Raw genomic sequence first — 15766 nt, forward strand, 5'->3', positions numbered from 1 at the left:
ACCCCACTTAAATACGCTAAGCCCCTTACGGATCGCAGCAAGTCTCTGAGATCCACCGGGCTGCAGTTCGCATTTGCCCCTTGCCACCACGCGCCAACCGTCGAGCCGTCCCAATTAGGAGCAGAACAGGTGAATTGTGTAACTAACTAAAACTGAACTGAAATGTAATAATCGACTGCTTGTTTTCTTGATATGAATAGCCAAGCTATGGAATCACGAAGATATAACAACCTGCACAATTTACGTCCGTTAGTTATCCAATTTCATCCAATGCCGAGATGTACATTACAGCCTGACGCAAGGTGGAGAAGATGACCCCATGAGGACCCTCGAATGTGCATCAATCATTATTCATGTGCCTCTGCCCCTACCGACCGAGCCACCCCCAGACCAACAACCTAACGCCTTTCGCCGATTGAATATCCAAACCGGACGTTCTTATCAAAGCCATAAACCCCGTTAGTCACACACTCCTTCTACACAGTAAACGCTGCTTGCGGTATCCTCCCTCCGCTTTTTTGGTCCTTCAACGTCTCCGTTTCCTTAGATCTTTCCACCGGTCCGATGTCTGGTGTGGTAGAGACTTCTCTATCCCGTTGTTCCCGAGGAGATAGTCGCCGAGGTACTTCAAAGCGTTCAACATCTCTTCGCCGGTGGGGACAATGTTGTCACTAGGTACTAAGAATCCATAGCTCCCGGTGTCTCGGAGCTTAATTTGGTAGCTATACCGTGCTTGGAGTTCGTCTAGATTCAGAAGTTAGCTCGAGTTTCGCCAAATATACGACTGGCACAGGGGCCTCACGGTAGAACCAGTCGATGGCTGCGCCACCACCCGCTTCAATACGCGGAAACGAGTCGCTTACGCTATATGCCCGCGCAACGGCGCCCTCGCACGCCGAGGTGACGGTGTACGGCTCTCCGCTCGAAAGCCGGATGGCCTTAGCCAGCCCCACAGCAAGCTCCTCGAGATTCTCGCGGTTCGGTGGGTCGATGGAGCAGGTATACGCGTACGGGAAGAGCACCTGTTGCGAGTAGGAGTGTAGGTCAAGGAAGGAGACAAACTTGACGCCGTGTTCCGTTTCGTTTCGGGCCCATTTGGCTAACTCGGACGCTTCGACAGCCTGGAAAGGCTGGTCCCCGCCGTAGCTCTCCGAGCAGGGGTCCGTTTGGTGTTGGGCGGCGTCCCAGCCATGACCGAAAGCATGGTCGAGATCGAGTCCGCGGCAAAAGCGCATCTTGGTCAATTGCCTCGACTTGCGCCAAAGCCTATCCGTCTGCCAAGTGTATTCGTAGCCATCCGGGTTGAGAACCGGGATGAACACTATGTCGAAGTGTTCAAGAAGTTTGGTAATCATCGGCTCGTTGTTGTATGACGTGATAACCGACCATAGCAGATAGGTCACGGAGCTCGTCGAGATCCATTCACGGCCATGGAGGCCACCGGTAATAAGGATGGTCTTCCTCGGACCTTTGTCTTCGCTGTCACTGCTGCGAGCCCCGACTCGCAAAGCATAAACCTCCCTGCCCTCGTACGACTTGCCAATGCTTGTCATGCTCGCGATGGACGGAAACATGGCCTCTAGTAGGCGCATCCAGCTCGTGATCACCTAGATGGAGTCAGCACCAATACTTCCGGGAAGTCAGGGGGGAACGGTTCATCTCACAGCCAAAGTCTGGTAGTTCTGGAAAAAGATATTCCCCACCCCATCCAGCGATGTCCTCAGTTTGGCAGCATTGGCCATGCTTGACTCGAGCCGGGATTTCTCGACCGACGCCGAGGGATAGGTCGCCCACACTGCCGCGGCGACATCCGGGACTAGTATTGACGGCTCCAAAGATTTGGGCAGCAGAGTAAGGAGTCCCGACACATCATCCTTGTCCAACCTGACATCGACATATTCCGGAGTGAAGGCCCAGACGTCGAGGAACATCTGCTCGACCGCCTGAGCTAGGGCGCCCTCCTCCTCGGAATTGGTGACATTGAAGCGTACCACAATATCATCCTGGTACCTGGATTGCAGCTGCGCACTCGACCCCGAACCCTTCGTTCTAGTAGACGGTTTGCCGAAGACAACCTCCACAGCGCTATCGCGCAGCCACCTCAGGAACGGGAAGACATGGTCGGTGGGTTCAGAGCGGCTCTCTCGTTCGTAGAGTGATGGTTGGATCCCAGCGCCGGTGACGGTCGGAGCGGCGAAGATAAGGGCGAGGGCGACGGGTAACGCGGCTGATATCTGTGCTGACAATCGCATTTTTATTATCTCGGACGTGCAACGTCGAGGTCCATTGGGAGTGCAGAGTTCCGATGCGAAAAGCGTCCCAAATGTTGTTTGGTATGTACGAGTCCAAGATGCCCGGTGTGCCGGTTCAAGTTCTTGCCCAGTTGCTTGCCACCGAAGCCTAGCATGGAAGCACGGCACGGCAGGCTCCCTCAGAGATGGGCCAGAACACCCGACCCCACAACCGCCCGTCGGCTGCGTGGGTGCGTGGCTGCCAACCGTGGACCCGCACACCTGCCTAAGCGAACTCAGGCACTCGGCCCACCAGCCATGAGTGCCGTGCCACCTAGCCAAGAACATCCACAACCAAGAACTTCTCCAACGGCACAAACGGCCAGAGTCTGCTGTGCGATTGGCCGTCAACGTCGCGCCGAATATGCGGGACACAGTGGGGCGGGCGGTTAACGAGTGCTTCGTGACGCTCGACGTTGGCAAATCTGAGGATGAGCGGTCGCCGTCCCTACCCAACCACGTCAACCCCGCATCTCGAGTCTCGAAGCGGTCAAAGTATCACAGGATATCGATGATTCCGCAGTTAACACGCCGTCAGCTCTCGATGAGCTCCGCTTACCGTTGAACCGAACCTATATTTTGCCCCTCAACGGAACAATGTCATTCGGTGACAGCATCAAGTCGCTGCTCGACACATATGCGAACTGCATCTCGCTGCTCAAAGCCTTCGGGCATGGCCGTGAAGAGGATGGCTCAGTTGACTCTGAACACCGACGTTCCCATCTTCGCAAATCCATCAAGGCCGACCGTTCCTCGATCAAACACGCATACTCGTCCAGGCTATCTACAACAGGGGACCGATTGAGGAAAGGCGACGGTGGGTGTGTCTAGCTGGACGATACCGTTAGCTCGCTAACCAAACTAGCCCGCGCAGTCTCGGCTCTCGATCGCGTTCTTAAGAAGCTCAAAGGCGCAATAACAAACCTCCTTCGCCTTTCTAGCAAGAAAGATGGGCTCGACTTGGACTACCAGTCACTCATGTCGCTGTCAAACGGATCGAGAACCGAAGCGATCAAGGCGATCGACAGCCTCTCCCGCCGGCTCTCAAACCCCTCGCGATCATCGGCAGCGTCATCTAAAACCAGAGCATCATCCAAAACGTCCTCGTCTCGGCGCAAACCCAAGTCACCATCCAACCCGGGATCTCCCAGTTCACGGCCGGCGAAAAAGGCCCAGCCAGAGAACGCAAAGGAAAAGTCGCTTGTTGTTGCCCAAAACGGCCAGGTAGCAAGCAAAGATCGTAAGAAAGGTCCCGAAAAGATACGCAAAAAGCCACAGCCAGTTACGCCGCCTCCGTCAAAATCACCAGATACAAAATCCGAAGCCAAGCGTTCCCAACCAATGAGCCGGGACCCGACGAGACCGAGGACGCCAAAGTTGGCCGAGGAGAACAGAATATCGATACTATCGTTCGCTTCAGACAGCACCAAGCTAGGGGAGATTCCGCAGAGGAGGTGGCAGTCCGTCATGCATTACAGCGCAACTGACCCAGACGGTGACGAGTATAACGTACGCCCCACGTTCCCGCTGAAGCCGTACACGGTTGAGGTTAAGGAGAAGAGGTTTTTCGGGTTGTTCAGTCGGAAGCGTGGAGCATAAAGGTCGTTCTGAGCCCCGAAGCAGTTGTGGACGAGGCAGCCGGGCTACCCATGCTGACCGCCGGCCTCCAGGAGCTTATTTTAAGCCTGACTCGAACTTGCATTGTTGAGCCTTTTGTAGATGTACCTTTCTGCGTCGATCGCAAGCCACCAGCTGGGGGGCATCTTCTTGATGGAGTCTCATCTCCTGCCAAGGTGTTCTAGGCCCTGCCACGCGGTTCAGGCAACGGCAGCGCAGCTCATCGTCGACCTGAATCCCTGGGCGTTGTTCTTGGCTCAGCCCAGTGGATTCACCATCGACAAAACTCAAAAGAAGGCAGATCGCGCGTACCACCGACAACTGTGAAGACATTCCGTTTTTTCCGCATCCCGATAGCAAGGGCTGCGACGGCATCCCGAATATCGGAACCGCAAGGAAAATGGCGGACAGCAACGGGGGTGGGAATGAGGCGATGTTATCGAGATACCCCGGCCTGGAGAGTTCGTGACCGACATAATTAAGCTTTCTAGCATCAGAATGAGCCGAGCCTTTATCGACAACGGGACGGATTCTTCAATTCAAGCAATGTGGTCTTATCCCAAGATACCTTGTTTAAGTTAGACTAAATATATTAGTACGTTCAGAGTTGAGATCATATCATGCACACCAACCCGTGGGTCAAGCAACCCACCGCCAGCCCTTCCCCTTCGCATCCGCCCAGCGGACCCCAGCACAGCAGACCGTCGCAGCCATCAGGAGCGCCCCGTCCCAGTACGCAACGCTCACGTACGCCCGCGCGCCCTGGCCCGGCGCCCCGAGCAGCTGCCCGCCCACGGGACTCCCGAACATGGTCCCCAACCCCCTCACCAAGAGGATGAAGGCGTTCACGGCGGCATACTGCCGAATCCCAAACACGTCGGCGACCAGCGCCGGGAACAGCGCGTAGTACCCGCCAATCGCGAAGCTATACAGCGCGATGAAAGCCAACCAGAGCGAAGCCGCAGCGCCATCACCACCACCACCACCACCACCACCACCACCAACCCCAGCACCCGGCGCCAACGCCAGCGCACTAGCCAACCACAACGCAAAAACACTCCCCGCGGCCAACAACAGCGTCAGCACAAGCGTATTCTGCCGCCCAAACCGGTCCCCCGCATAACCCGTCAGCACGCGGCCCGCGGCGTTGACCGCGCTGCTGGCCGCGAGCAGGTCGGCACCCTTGGAGGCCCCCAGCCCCAGCGACACCGTGTACGACGGGATGAAGGCCAGCGGCAGCTGCCCGCCGGCCGCCTGCAGGAAGGCGGCGATGGCGGAGAGGAGGAATGTTGGGCGCGCGGCGAGGCTGCGCGAGAGGTGCGTGTTGGGGCGGGGGTTTTCGGCGGGCTCTTCTGCTGGGTTGGTGGGGGCTGGGTTGGTGGTTGTGGTGGTTGTTGTGGTGGTGGTGGTGGTTGGGTTGGTGCCGGCGAAGCGGCTGCGTGGGACGGCCCAGGCGATTGGGAGGCCGGCGAGCAGGTTGAAGATGGCGTAGATTCGGAGGGTCCAGCGGCCGCCGAGGGAGGTGAGGAGGGCTCGGATGGCGGGGGAGAGCACGAGGCCGCCTGCGCCGCCGCCGGCTAGGATCTGGGGGTTGCGTTAGTAGGAGTGCGACTGGTGATGGTTCTGGGGAGGGTCATATGGCATTGGTATTGCTGTAAAAGTTGACACTTACAATACCCATGGCCGTAGCACGATGGTTGGTGAAATACTCGGGCGCAGGAGCCAGGAGCGGGAAGTATAAGAGCGACATCCCGAGGCCAACCATGAACCCCTGTGTAAGCAGGAGCTGCCATATAGAACTGCTTAGGGACGCGAGCGCGAAGCCGGCGGACATGACGACGACCCCCGACACGGTGATTGTCCTGGGCGTCAACAGGCGGAGCATCCTCCGGCGCCAGATCCGAGAAGAGGGCGTGGTCGGAGCCCAGATTCCGTGCTCGATGCGCGAGATCACGGGGTTCACGAGGATGCCGCCGGCCCAGGTCAGCCCGTAGCACAGCGTGCCCACGAAGGCGAGCAGGGCCGTCGGCGGTGAGGGTAGCGTGGACGGAGACGGATCTAACACATTTTGGCTAGGTGATAGGTAATACTCCTGGAACACGCCGAAGCACTGGTTGTATCCAATAGTCAGTGCTATGGCCCCGAAGGCGGACGAGACCACCGCCGCTTGCTTCTTGCGGGATATCGGCGGCAGGGTGGCCGCTGGGGTGGGGGATTCGGGCCCGGCTTCCCGGGCGGTAAGCGGGAATGTCGGGTTTTGTGTTGCCATGGTCGGTTTAGGAAGAGAAATGTCAAAATCAAGGTGGTTTGGGGGGGGGGATAGGTGCATGTTATGTTGCAGTGTCTGCTAACGTTTGTCTGGCTAGTTCGGTCTAGTTCGGTAATAAGGTAGGGAAAAGTCGGGTTTGCAGACCGGGCCGAATGAGAGGAGTGAGAGGGAGCAGTGCAAGTGGACGATGGCCGAGTAAAGGCCGGAGCGTTTATTCACCCCTGTGAAGGACGAATAGGCTGAGAGTTTGTAACAAGGGCATGTTGTTGAAATGGCGGTTAGTCCGCTCCAGTTGCTGAGTCGAGTCCTGGACGTCTTTTACATCCATTCATGGTACGACACACACCTTACATACAGCAGTTCACCATGGAGCTCCTTTGGACGTTGGTGAGTTGGGCATTGAGTGCTCATGCTGTGGGTGTCAGTACATGTGTAAGTCGTTGTTTCGATTTGTTCCGGTTTCTCGTGACTGAGACAGTGTAAAAGTTGACTCAAAAATAGTGTTCTCAACTACATCGGGAGCTGGGCATAAAAGTCAGCTTCCCCGGCCAGCCTATCTACACTACTACCAGAAACTCGTACTAGTCCTTGCAAGAATCGGGACTGAATCCAGCCTGCGTCATGCGGCCCTCGGTGCCCCAAGATGTAGCCCGGGCCGTCTCAGTCATTGCCGGAATTGACAGTTGCAACTTTGCAATCAAAGGTCAAGGCCATGCTCCCGCCGCCGGCTTCGCAAACATAGAGGGTAGTGTCACGATCGACATGACGGGTTTGAACACAACAACGCTGAGTCCTGACCGGTCGGTTGTTAGAGTTGGGGCTGGAGCTACTTGGCTTCAGGTCTATCGATATCTTGACCCTTTCAACATTGCAGTTGCTGGGGGCCGCAATGGATTAGTCGGGGTGGGAGGATTAACGCTGGGAGGAGGCATTTCACATTTCTCTCCCCGTGTCGGGTGGGCTTGTGATAACGTCGTCAATTTTGAGGTATGAGTCTCCTCTCACATGCATTCACATTAGAATTCTCTTGATGCTAACCATATAAAGGTTATTCTGGCTGATGGCACCCTCACAAATGCAAACGAAACCCACCACAGCGACCTCTACCGGGCGCTAAAAGGGGGAACGAACAACTTTGGGGTTGTAACGCGTTTCGATCTCATCACGTTTCCTCAGGGCAACATCTCCGTCTCGAGTTTTGCCAACGATATCTCTCAACGAGGTCCAGTTTTTGAGGCGTTCACCGACATTCTATCGTCTTCGGACTTTGATATCTACACCTCCCTTGTTACAGTGTTTCGCTATAACTCTACTTCGAAATCGTGGGCCATCAGCAACTCAGCCGTGTACACTCGTCCTGTACTTCATCCACCGGTGTTTGCTGGACTTGCCACCGTGCCCAGCATTTCAAACAGCTCTCGGATAACATCGCTAGCTTTCTTTGCGGACGAAGCTCCCACGCCGCCTTTGTGAGTTGGATTTCGGTCCACCCGTCTGATTACAAACTACGCATGAGCAAAAAGCTAATGATCGCCTAGAAACTGGCTTTTTGCCACAGTGACTCTGAAACCCTCCACTAAGTTCATGCTCGAGGTGTTTGATATTCTCAACAGCACCCTGTATTCCGTCAACCCCCCAGGCGGCGTGGTGTGGAATATTGCCTTTGAGCCACTTCCATCCGTGATGTTTTCTCAGGCAGCCAAAACCGGAGGCAACGTTCTCGGCGTCCGACCGGAAGACGGAAACAGCTACAGTAGGTTTTCACACAACTACCTCATGACCTGCGCTTACGGAACATGACAGTCATGCTGCTCTCGGCGCTCTGGCAAGATTCTGCGGCAAACCTGGTAGTAGAGCAAGCCTCCCGTCGGGCTATCTCTAGCATTGAATCGCGCGCCAGAGCGAAGGGACTGCTAAGAAAATTTCAGTATCTCAACTATGCGGCACCGTATCAGGCACCCCTCAAATCCTATGGCGCCGTCGAGTTTGGGTTCCTAAAGGGGGTGAGCAGCAAATACGACCCGCTCGGTCTGTTTAAAGACCGTGTTCCTGGAGGGTTTAAGCTCTAAGGAAGGCGAGGTTTGAGGGAGCGGGCTGATTGACCATCACCATCTTCATGTTACTGGCACGCTTCTACTCAATTTGGACAGATGCACAACCAAGAACAAGCTAATAGAATTTCAAGACCTGGGCCCAGCCCAAACCTCCATTATCAAACAGGGGGCTATCCCGTCAGTACCACAAAATGCCCCCTGATGGCTATCAGCTTGTAGTCCATGGGTCGGCGCCGTCTCCCAGGGGGGCCGGCAGCCGGCCCGGCAAACAACAACCAACAACAACACGGCAGGCGAGTAGCTGCGCCGGCGCAGAGTGAGTACAGAGGCAGTCCCAGCCTTCCGCTGTACCCCTTGTCCGCCTGCCAGGAGGTGATCCCCATCGTCGTCGTCGTCGTCGTCGTCGTCGTCGTTGTCTCGGGCCGGCAACCAACCAACGAACGTACCCCCCTTGCTTTTCTTTCTGGACGAGGCCGGATCAGCGCCAGTCGTCGTAGTCGGCCGCTCTGCGGCGCGGCGGCGGGGCCCCACGGCGGTCGTCGTCTCGGGGTGGGGGGTTGCGGCGGCGCGCGAGCGGGCGTGGGGACTCCTCGCGGATTGTCTGGCGCCGTGCCGGGGCTGGTGCCGGGGGCGGTGCCGTGCGGCGGGCGGGGGGGTCGTCGCGGACCGCCTGGGTGCGGCGGCGCGCGAGCGGGCGGGGGGACTCCTCGCGGGCCTGTCGCCGCTGGCGCGGGGCGGCGGGGGCAGGGGCCGGGGCAGGGGGGGCGCGGGTGCGCTCGGGGAGGACGACGGTCTGCCGAGATGGGCCGCGGGACGACGCCGGTGACGAGGCACCCCCGCCCCGCGATGTGCCTCCTCCTCCTCTGCGCGCTCCGCCTCCTCCGGCGGTTGGGACGTCGCCGCCGTTGCGCAGGCTGCGCTCCTGTCTGTTGATAACCGTTTCCAGGGAGGGTCGGTCGTCCGCATAGGTCTCCTGGCAGTACTTGAGCCAGTTCAGGAACCGGGAGCCGAGGCACGTGTCGGGGAGCAGCTTAATGCATGCGCCGAGCTCCTTGATTAGTGCCTCGCCGCTTGGGTAGCCTCTTGCGTTCCGGACTTGTGAGAAATTGAAACGCATGCAACTGACGTGGAATGTGACGGCAAGGAGGACACGGTGAATGACGGTGGTGGCCGAGGCCGCGCCTGCCTGGCGACGAAGCTCGACGGTTCCGTATGATGTAAAGGGATCAAAATTGGTCGAGACATATCTGGTCTGGGTGCGTCCGCCTGACATAGTATAAAGGAATTCAGCCTGGCCTTGGCTGGTTATATAGTCGAGCTCGTCAAAGACGGGGCCCCAGCCATCCCTGAGTACATCCATATACTCGTGGTGAGCGAAGTATGTGTAGTTGGGTTTCGCGTACCGGTTATCACGGCGCTCGATCGGGAGGAGATCGCAGAGCGCATCCTCCCAGTAATAGGCGCCCTTTGCCATCTGGTTGAGCTCGGTCAGCGAATATGTATAGTCCGTTGTCGGCCCGGGAGATACATGGACGTGGCAGGCGCAGTTCTCGTTGGTCCAAAAGTCGAATGACTCGCCGACGACGTCGAAGATAGTCTCTATCTCCTTTTGCCATTTCCTGCTAACCGACATGGGCGGCGAGATGATCTCGATGCCCCCTATACTACGCCGTTAACCTATCTGGCTTGATTACCCAAGTAATAACGGGGGTATGAGCACGTACACCATCTGCGAGTATCATGCGGCTCCGTGAGGAGAGACTCTTTCAAGCTCTCGTCGGACTCGCACTTCCAACCATTCCTGGGGCCTAAAGCGGAATCAATGATTCCCATGATGGCTTTGCCAACCCTCTTCCGCTGGTCGTGCTTGCTACGCTGGTTCCTCGAGTCGTTTTCGAGGTTTTCATCCCATTGCAGCCAATAATCGGGTAAGCTGTCCGGATAGTCGTATCCAGCTTGTACGATGCGGTCCTCGACGTCCGGGAGGAGTCGCACGAACACCTCAATCTCAACGCCGAAGAGCGGCCTCGGTGCAGCCGGAGGAGGAGCGGCCCGCGCCAGGTTTCTACTCATTGTCGCGGTGACGGACTAGGCAACGCTCAGAAGAAAAGGAGAGTGGGGTGTAAAGGAGTGAAAGGCAGTCACTGTGAAGGAGTGTAAAGTACCAGGCAAATGATAAAAGGAGTGTCGAGAGAAAGAAGCGTTTCTCTCTGTGGATCGGTACTGAGTGTTTTGCTGTTTGAATTAGGCATCTAGCTACAAGACGGAGGAAGGGCGCCTTTTATAATAGTAGGACAAGTTCATCTGACTTCCGACCTCGACGGGTTCGGTTGCTTCATGTTGGTAAGTTAGGTCGTACTCGCGCTGCGTGTCCAATACGCCAACCGGCAAGAATAAGATCATCTCGGAACTAGACACGCACTCCGAGTCTCGCAGTCGGCCACGGGCATGGTATCTATTTTCCGAGACGCCCAGAATTATTTGGACCTGTCGCATCCAGTGGTTGCTTGTTTGAAAAAAGACGTGGCGGCCGGAAGGGCAGCAGGCAAGCTAGGTACCTACCTACCTAGGTGACGAGGTCCGTAGCCGTAAGCCCTTTGACGGCGGCGTATGGGAAAAGTCCAGTCCGAGCCTCCGAGGACACCAGGTAATTGACATGAATGATGACAGGCCCCGGGCCGTCTCCGATCGCTTCAACACTGGACTAATGGCCGCCTTAGCGCAACACACCCAAGACGGTATGTCGCGGCAGCCTAGGTAGCCTAGGTACCGAAAGTTCTCATGCCAAGCACTGAAGCAGTGCACGAGTTGCCCCGGTCGCGATTCGGACTGTGTGGATGTGCTGGGGAAATTCGGACTCGTAAGTATTATTAATGTGTTTTTTTGCGGGGGGGAGCGTTTCATCGCGACGAAAAAGGTGTCATCCTAACTTCGGACTAAAATGTGAAACTACTCGGTATGTACCTTCCAGGTTCCCTATGTAATTCGTCTAGAAATATGGAACGTCCAATTCAGGTAACCAGGCACAGCTTCACAGGCAACAGGGCCGCCGCACCCAAACCTACCTAGGCGAACGCGAGAAAATTGGGCCTCGGCCGTTAGGTACCTACCTTACCTTAGGTAGGTAGGTAGGTAGGCATCTTTACGTACCGGCTATCTCTACACACTGGCACCAACTTGTATAAAGTTCATTCATAGGCAGCAAGTTAAAGGCACAATTTGACCCGGAACATCACCATAGTCTGGCATCTTCACACCACTGCCGCTTCTCAACTTCTTCCCCGGCCATTAGGTTCTGCATTTCTCGTTTCAAGACTCTTAACAGACTCTCAATCCAGTCAACAGGTCGACTTCTAAAAGCACTCTTACCTTAGTTACAATGCCCCCACAAGGTACAGCACGCCCAGCACAGGCTTCGGGCCCCGCCAAGACGAACTCAACCCCGGCCACCACCAAGGCGAATTCCACCCCCCCCACAACCAAGACGACTTCAACTCCGGCCACTACAAAGGCGAACCAAACCCCGGCTACTACCAAGGCAAATTCTACCCCTGCTACGACCAAGCCGAACTCGACACCGGCTGCAGCTTCGTCTTCGACCTCAAACGCAAGTTCGACCCCCGCCAAGGCGCCAACACCGGAGGATGCCAAGTTCAATGCCGAGCAATCGCGCAAGGACGCCATCATGCAGGCGCACTGGAGGCAATGGTCGGCGAGCGCCGATACGGACCTGACGTACGTCATCATCTTTGACCAGTCGAGCGCGCCCGTCACGGCCGAGATCAAGCGCATCGCGGGCCCCGGCGTGAAGCCCGCCGCCGTCCCGCGCGTGCGCGGCCTGATCGAGATCATCCAGGGCGCCAAGCTCGGCAACGTCCAGGCTGCCACCGTCAGCGCCGCCGTCTACTCCGAGATCAAGGAGAAGTTCGACCTCAAGCCCATGACCGTCAAGATGGGCAAGGACCAGCGCACCGGTTTCGTCCCGTCGGCCCGCGCTTCCACCGGCGCCGGAACCCCCGGCCAGCAGGCGAGTGGGAACAGCAATGCTGCTAAGACCGGCAACGCTGGAAGCGGCAGCGCTACCAAGGGCGGCAATGGTGCGGGTGCCAGCACGGGAGCTGGCAATGCTGCCAAGGGTACTGGTGGTGCTGGGGCTTCCACTGCCACCAAGACCGGCAACGCCGCGGCTTCCACTGCCACCAAGGGCGGCAGTGCTGGCGGTGCTAGCACCAAGACCACCAACTCTGGGGGAGCCGGCGGTGCGGTTAAGGGCAAGGGACAGGAGCGGTCTTAGAGCGTTGGCAGGTGGGCGGGTTCCATTCTGCCAATAAGGGTGTCATTTTGGTCGCTTTGTAAATTACATACTTCTCCAGGGCAGTAAGGCGTTCTCGTGTTAGCAGGGCACTCGTTGCTGGATGGCTGGTCTATGGCAACTGCCGTTATTACCAAGTCTTTGAATTTATTTATGGCCAAGGCACCTCCCTCTCTCGCTATTTAAGGGACATACATAAGTTGTAGTTGGTGCTTCGGATTGGCTCGTCTCATTGCTCAGATATGGCTTATTTTCGTATCAAAAAGGATGAGAGCTAACAGACGGGTTTCGAGTACGAATACTGGAGTCTTTAGAGGTAATATCAGTATCTCATTAAATCAATGTCAAGACTTACAAAGTCGAAGGAGCACGCAAGTGACAAGCAGGCCGCCAAGGTCGCTTCGTCTTTCCGTTTGTGGCAGCGCTCGGCTCGCCCTTCCTTGTGGGGCACTTACACCAGAAAGCCAGAAAATTGCCCGATTCGGACTCCGCGCGGGAACAGCTGCGCGCGGGAGTCGCGAGAGTTATCTCGTTCTGCTTTAGGTCCACCCGACACAACCTGAAGGGCGGTCGGCGACTATTTTTCAGCCTTGATGTGCTGAAAGCAGCTAGTCGACTAATTATCTAATTACATAGTGATTTGAAAAGGAAAGAAGATGATTACTACCCAACATCAGTCATGCCGATACGGTGGAGTTACGCGCGCGGAAGAGTGTGGAAAGTTGGCCAGGGCCCCGGATTCTCGTTGCGGCCATCATATATAGCTCCCGGTCTCGACTAGATACTGACGGCCGTGTGCAAGTGCCATTAAACTCAAGTGTTAACTTTCAGCAATCCACACCATGACAAAAACAATCGTCATCCTCGGGGCCAGCTACACTGGTATCCCCATCGCCCATTACCTCCTCAAGCACACGGCGCCCAAGGCAAAAGACCTCAAGGTCATCTTGGTGGCTCCCAACACACACCTGTACTGGAATGTTGCCTCGGTTCGCGGCATTCTTCCCAACATGTTGGGCGACGACAAACTCTTCTTCCCTATCGCCCCGACGTTCGCCAAGTACCCATCGGACCAGTACGAGTTGGTGCGAGGGGTGGCCGAGAAGGTGGACCCCGACAGGAATGTTGTCGAGGTGCGCGGGAACGACGGCTCTGCTCGGACGATCCAATATGACGACCTGTAAGTTTCAACACATACCCTAGGTTCCCCTCTCGACCTGAGTCAGTGCCAGCGGATCCTAACAGCCAGCCCAACAGAGTCATCGCCACCGGCAGCAGTTCCAAGAATGACATGCCCTTCAAGAACCTCTCGACCACCGAAGAGACCAAAGACGCCCTGCACAGCTGGGCGCAGCGCATCGCCTCGGCCAAATCCATCGTCGTGGCCGGCGCGGGCGCCACAGGCATCGAAATCGCCGGCGAGCTCGGCCAAGAGTACGGCGTCACGGGCAAGAAGCAGATCACCCTCATCAGCGACCAGGAGCTACCCCTGACCTCCAAATTCCGCCGTGACGTGCGCGAGACGGCCAAAAAGGAGCTGGAGCGCCTCAAAGTCAAAGTCATCACCAACGCCAAAGTAACCTCACCCACCACCACCGGCCCAGGCAAAAACAGCACCAGCACCATCACCCTCACCAAAACCGCCAACCCCAACCCCCAAACCTCAACCCCACCCCCCACCACCCTCCAAGCGGACCTGATCATCCCCACCTACGGCCTCACACCCAACACCTCCTTCCTCCCCGCCGCCATGCTCGACGCGCGCGGCTTCGTGCAGCAGACGGCGCGGCTGCGGGCGGCGGGGCACGCCAACGTGTTTGTCGCGGGCGACGCCGGCAACCTCGAGGACCCGCAGGGCGTGTACGCCGACGCCCAGGCCGTGCATCTGGCGAGGTTGCTGGCGGGGCGTGTTGAGGGGGGTCAAAAAGGGGAGGGGGAGGGGGAGGAGGAGGAGGAGGAGTATAAGCCGGCGGGCAAGATTACGTTCGCGGCTACGCTGGGGAGGAGTCGCGGGACGGGACAGGTCGGGGATTGGAAGGTGTGGAGCCTGTTGGTGTGGTTTTTGAAGGGGCGGTATTTGGGGACGAATATTGCGGGGGAGTTTGTGAGGGGGGAGAGGACGCTTAGTGTGAAGACGTGGTGAGGGAGGAGTACGGTACCTAGGTAATGCTGGTTGGGTGGGGAGTAGTGGCGGTGAAGGGCGTTGGTTCGAGATACCTTACTTTACCTGCGGTAGATGGAGACTTGTTTGGGCGGTGGATTAATTGGTTGCGAAGTAGATAGGTAGAAGCTGTTTGTTTGATGTATTGATCTTTCCTCGGCCCTGCTTTCCATAGGCACCTACTTGTCTCGGACTGCCCGTCGCTTTGAAGCTGCATCGGTCAACATCCAAATCCTCATGAAACCCCAGGTACAAATTTCTGCGAAAAATGGCCAACCTTTAAAAGGCAACGAAAATACGAAAACTAAATGATGGAAAATATGCAAGAATGCAATCTTGCCGATGAAAATTTAGGTTTGGAATGCAGCCGCTGGTTGCTCGGTTGATGTGTTTTTGTTTTCCTCGAATTGAGGTGACCAGTAGTAGGGAGTTAGCTGCAAGGGGTTCGAAGTTGTTGAGAAAGGGGCGGGTTGATGGACCAATGCATGCACGACTTCAACCCCATGAAAAAAAACACCATCTGCCGGCGGGAAGCTTGCATCACCAAAAGTCAAGACGAAGATCCAAAGCGATCGATGAAGAGTGGGGCAGACTGTTGCCTAAGTCACGTCCGGAGCTGTGGAGGGTTTCTGCGGGGTATAAATAGGGGTCTCCGGCCTCCCCGCGCGAATTCCTCTCCCAAATTTTGCTCCAAACTCTTCGACTTAACGGGAACTTTTTAGCAAGCTGTTGGACCGTCAAAGTCCAACCCGTTTGTGTGGCACTCGGGCCTGCAAAAGGCAAGCTGGAAGCTTGTCTGGTGTGGTCCGTGCTTGCGCCTCGGCGCGCTGCCAGGCGAGTGGGGCACCGCACTCGGCCCCACTCCGCGTCCCTTCACCCACCAGCTCGGGGGCGCCAAGATCCGCGGTTCAAACGCCAACCAACGCCATCACACGTGCACCCGGCCATCCTTGAGATCAAACGGGCTGAAGTGCATGGTGGGTTTGGATAAGGTTCGTGTAAGTGATAATTGTTTTGGACCGTACGGGCTTTCAATTGCATCTCTTTCTCAACTTCTCTGGG

General features: G+C 56.7%; 8 protein-coding genes across 8 annotated transcripts; 4 read left to right on the forward strand and 4 right to left on the reverse strand.

Annotated features, from left to right (window-relative positions):
- Positions 1-117: 117 nt before the first annotated feature.
- Positions 118-2452, reverse strand: B0H64DRAFT_392458 (uncharacterized protein). Its single transcript, XM_062803553.1, has 3 exons — positions 1665-2452; positions 803-1607; positions 118-744 (listed from the first exon to the last, which is right to left on the reverse strand). The coding sequence occupies exons 1-3, from the start codon at positions 2250-2252 to the stop codon at positions 527-529; spliced, it is 1611 nt and encodes a 536-aa protein (XP_062661079.1). The 5' UTR covers positions 2253-2452; the 3' UTR covers positions 118-526.
- Positions 2453-2504: 52 nt separating this feature from the next.
- Positions 2505-4244, forward strand: B0H64DRAFT_127171 (uncharacterized protein). The gene is made up of 3 exons (XM_062798065.1): positions 2505-3108; positions 3157-3892; positions 3962-4244. Exons 1-2 carry the CDS (start codon positions 2889-2891, stop codon positions 3888-3890), a joined length of 954 nt encoding a protein of 317 aa, XP_062661080.1. The 5' UTR covers positions 2505-2888; the 3' UTR covers positions 3891-3892; positions 3962-4244.
- Positions 3928-4415, reverse strand: B0H64DRAFT_127232 (uncharacterized protein). The gene has a single exon (XM_062798067.1). It carries the CDS (start codon positions 4281-4283, stop codon positions 3966-3968), a length of 318 nt encoding a protein of 105 aa, XP_062661081.1. The 5' UTR covers positions 4284-4415; the 3' UTR covers positions 3928-3965.
- B0H64DRAFT_127231 (major facilitator superfamily domain-containing protein) lies at positions 4416-6372 on the reverse strand. Its single transcript, XM_062798066.1, has 2 exons — positions 5581-6372; positions 4416-5492 (listed from the first exon to the last, which is right to left on the reverse strand). Exons 1-2 carry the CDS (start codon positions 6235-6237, stop codon positions 4548-4550), a joined length of 1602 nt encoding a protein of 533 aa, XP_062661082.1. The 5' UTR covers positions 6238-6372; the 3' UTR covers positions 4416-4547.
- Positions 6373-6543: 171 nt separating this feature from the next.
- On the forward strand, positions 6544-8246 carry B0H64DRAFT_416588 (uncharacterized protein; the record flags this gene model as incomplete). The annotated part of the gene is made up of 6 exons (XM_062805175.1): positions 6544-6609; positions 6679-6711; positions 6763-7164; positions 7414-7646; positions 7716-7930; positions 7981-8246. 6 exons carry the CDS (start codon positions 6544-6546, stop codon positions 8244-8246), a joined length of 1215 nt encoding a protein of 404 aa, XP_062661083.1.
- Positions 8247-8709: 463 nt separating this feature from the next.
- B0H64DRAFT_473663 (putative amidoligase enzyme-domain-containing protein) lies at positions 8710-10304 on the reverse strand (the record flags this gene model as incomplete). Its single annotated transcript, XM_062808008.1, has 2 exons — positions 8710-9890; positions 9956-10304. The coding sequence occupies 2 exons, from the start codon at positions 10302-10304 to the stop codon at positions 8710-8712; spliced, it is 1530 nt and encodes a 509-aa protein (XP_062661084.1).
- Positions 10305-11550: 1246 nt separating this feature from the next.
- B0H64DRAFT_392468 (uncharacterized protein) lies at positions 11551-12869 on the forward strand. The gene is made up of 2 exons (XM_062803555.1): positions 11551-12655; positions 12739-12869. The coding sequence occupies exon 1, from the start codon at positions 11611-11613 to the stop codon at positions 12523-12525; it is 915 nt and encodes a 304-aa protein (XP_062661085.1). The 5' UTR covers positions 11551-11610; the 3' UTR covers positions 12526-12655; positions 12739-12869.
- Positions 12870-13191: 322 nt separating this feature from the next.
- B0H64DRAFT_431480 (uncharacterized protein) lies at positions 13192-14756 on the forward strand. Its single transcript, XM_062805972.1, has 2 exons — positions 13192-13723; positions 13789-14756. The coding sequence occupies exons 1-2, from the start codon at positions 13386-13388 to the stop codon at positions 14684-14686; spliced, it is 1236 nt and encodes a 411-aa protein (XP_062661086.1). The 5' UTR covers positions 13192-13385; the 3' UTR covers positions 14687-14756.
- Positions 14757-15766: the final 1010 nt, after the last annotated feature.

This window comes from Chaetomium fimeti (genome assembly GCF_033439085.1).
Source record: "Chaetomium fimeti strain CBS 168.71 chromosome Unknown B0H64scaffold_3, whole genome shotgun sequence".
NCBI classification, from domain to species: domain Eukaryota; kingdom Fungi; phylum Ascomycota; class Sordariomycetes; order Sordariales; family Chaetomiaceae; genus Chaetomium; species Chaetomium fimeti.

Bases quoted from the DNA above. Each gene is read 5' to 3' on its own strand.
- B0H64DRAFT_392458 (XM_062803553.1), bottom strand. From the start codon at position 2,252: ATGCGATTGTCAGCACAGATATCAGCCGCGTTACCCGTCGCCCTCGCC. The intron at 1,608-1,664 runs GTGAGATGAACC...GACTCCATCTAG, and splicing joins AGAACTACCAGACTTTGGCT to GTGATCACGAGCTGGATGCG. The intron at 745-802 runs GTGAGGCCCCTG...TTCTGAATCTAG, and splicing joins AGCCATCGACTGGTTCTACC to ACGAACTCCAAGCACGGTAT.
- B0H64DRAFT_392468 (XM_062803555.1), top strand. From the start codon at position 11,611: ATGCCCCCACAAGGTACAGCACGCCCAGCACAGGCTTCGGGCCCCGCC.
- B0H64DRAFT_127231 (XM_062798066.1), bottom strand. From the start codon at position 6,237: ATGCACCTATCCCCCCCCCCAAACCACCTTGATTTTGACATTTCTCTT. The intron at 5,493-5,580 runs GTAAGTGTCAAC...CGCAACCCCCAG, and splicing joins GTGCTACGGCCATGGGTATT to ATCCTAGCCGGCGGCGGCGC.
- B0H64DRAFT_431480 (XM_062805972.1), top strand. From the start codon at position 13,386: ATGACAAAAACAATCGTCATCCTCGGGGCCAGCTACACTGGTATCCCC. The intron at 13,724-13,788 runs GTAAGTTTCAAC...GGATCCTAACAG, and splicing joins ACGATCCAATATGACGACCT to CCAGCCCAACAGAGTCATCG.
- B0H64DRAFT_127171 (XM_062798065.1), top strand. From the start codon at position 2,889: ATGTCATTCGGTGACAGCATCAAGTCGCTGCTCGACACATATGCGAAC. The intron at 3,109-3,156 runs GTGGGTGTGTCT...TAACCAAACTAG, and splicing joins CCGATTGAGGAAAGGCGACG to CCCGCGCAGTCTCGGCTCTC.
- B0H64DRAFT_127232 (XM_062798067.1), bottom strand. From the start codon at position 4,283: ATGCCGTCGCAGCCCTTGCTATCGGGATGCGGAAAAAACGGAATGTCT.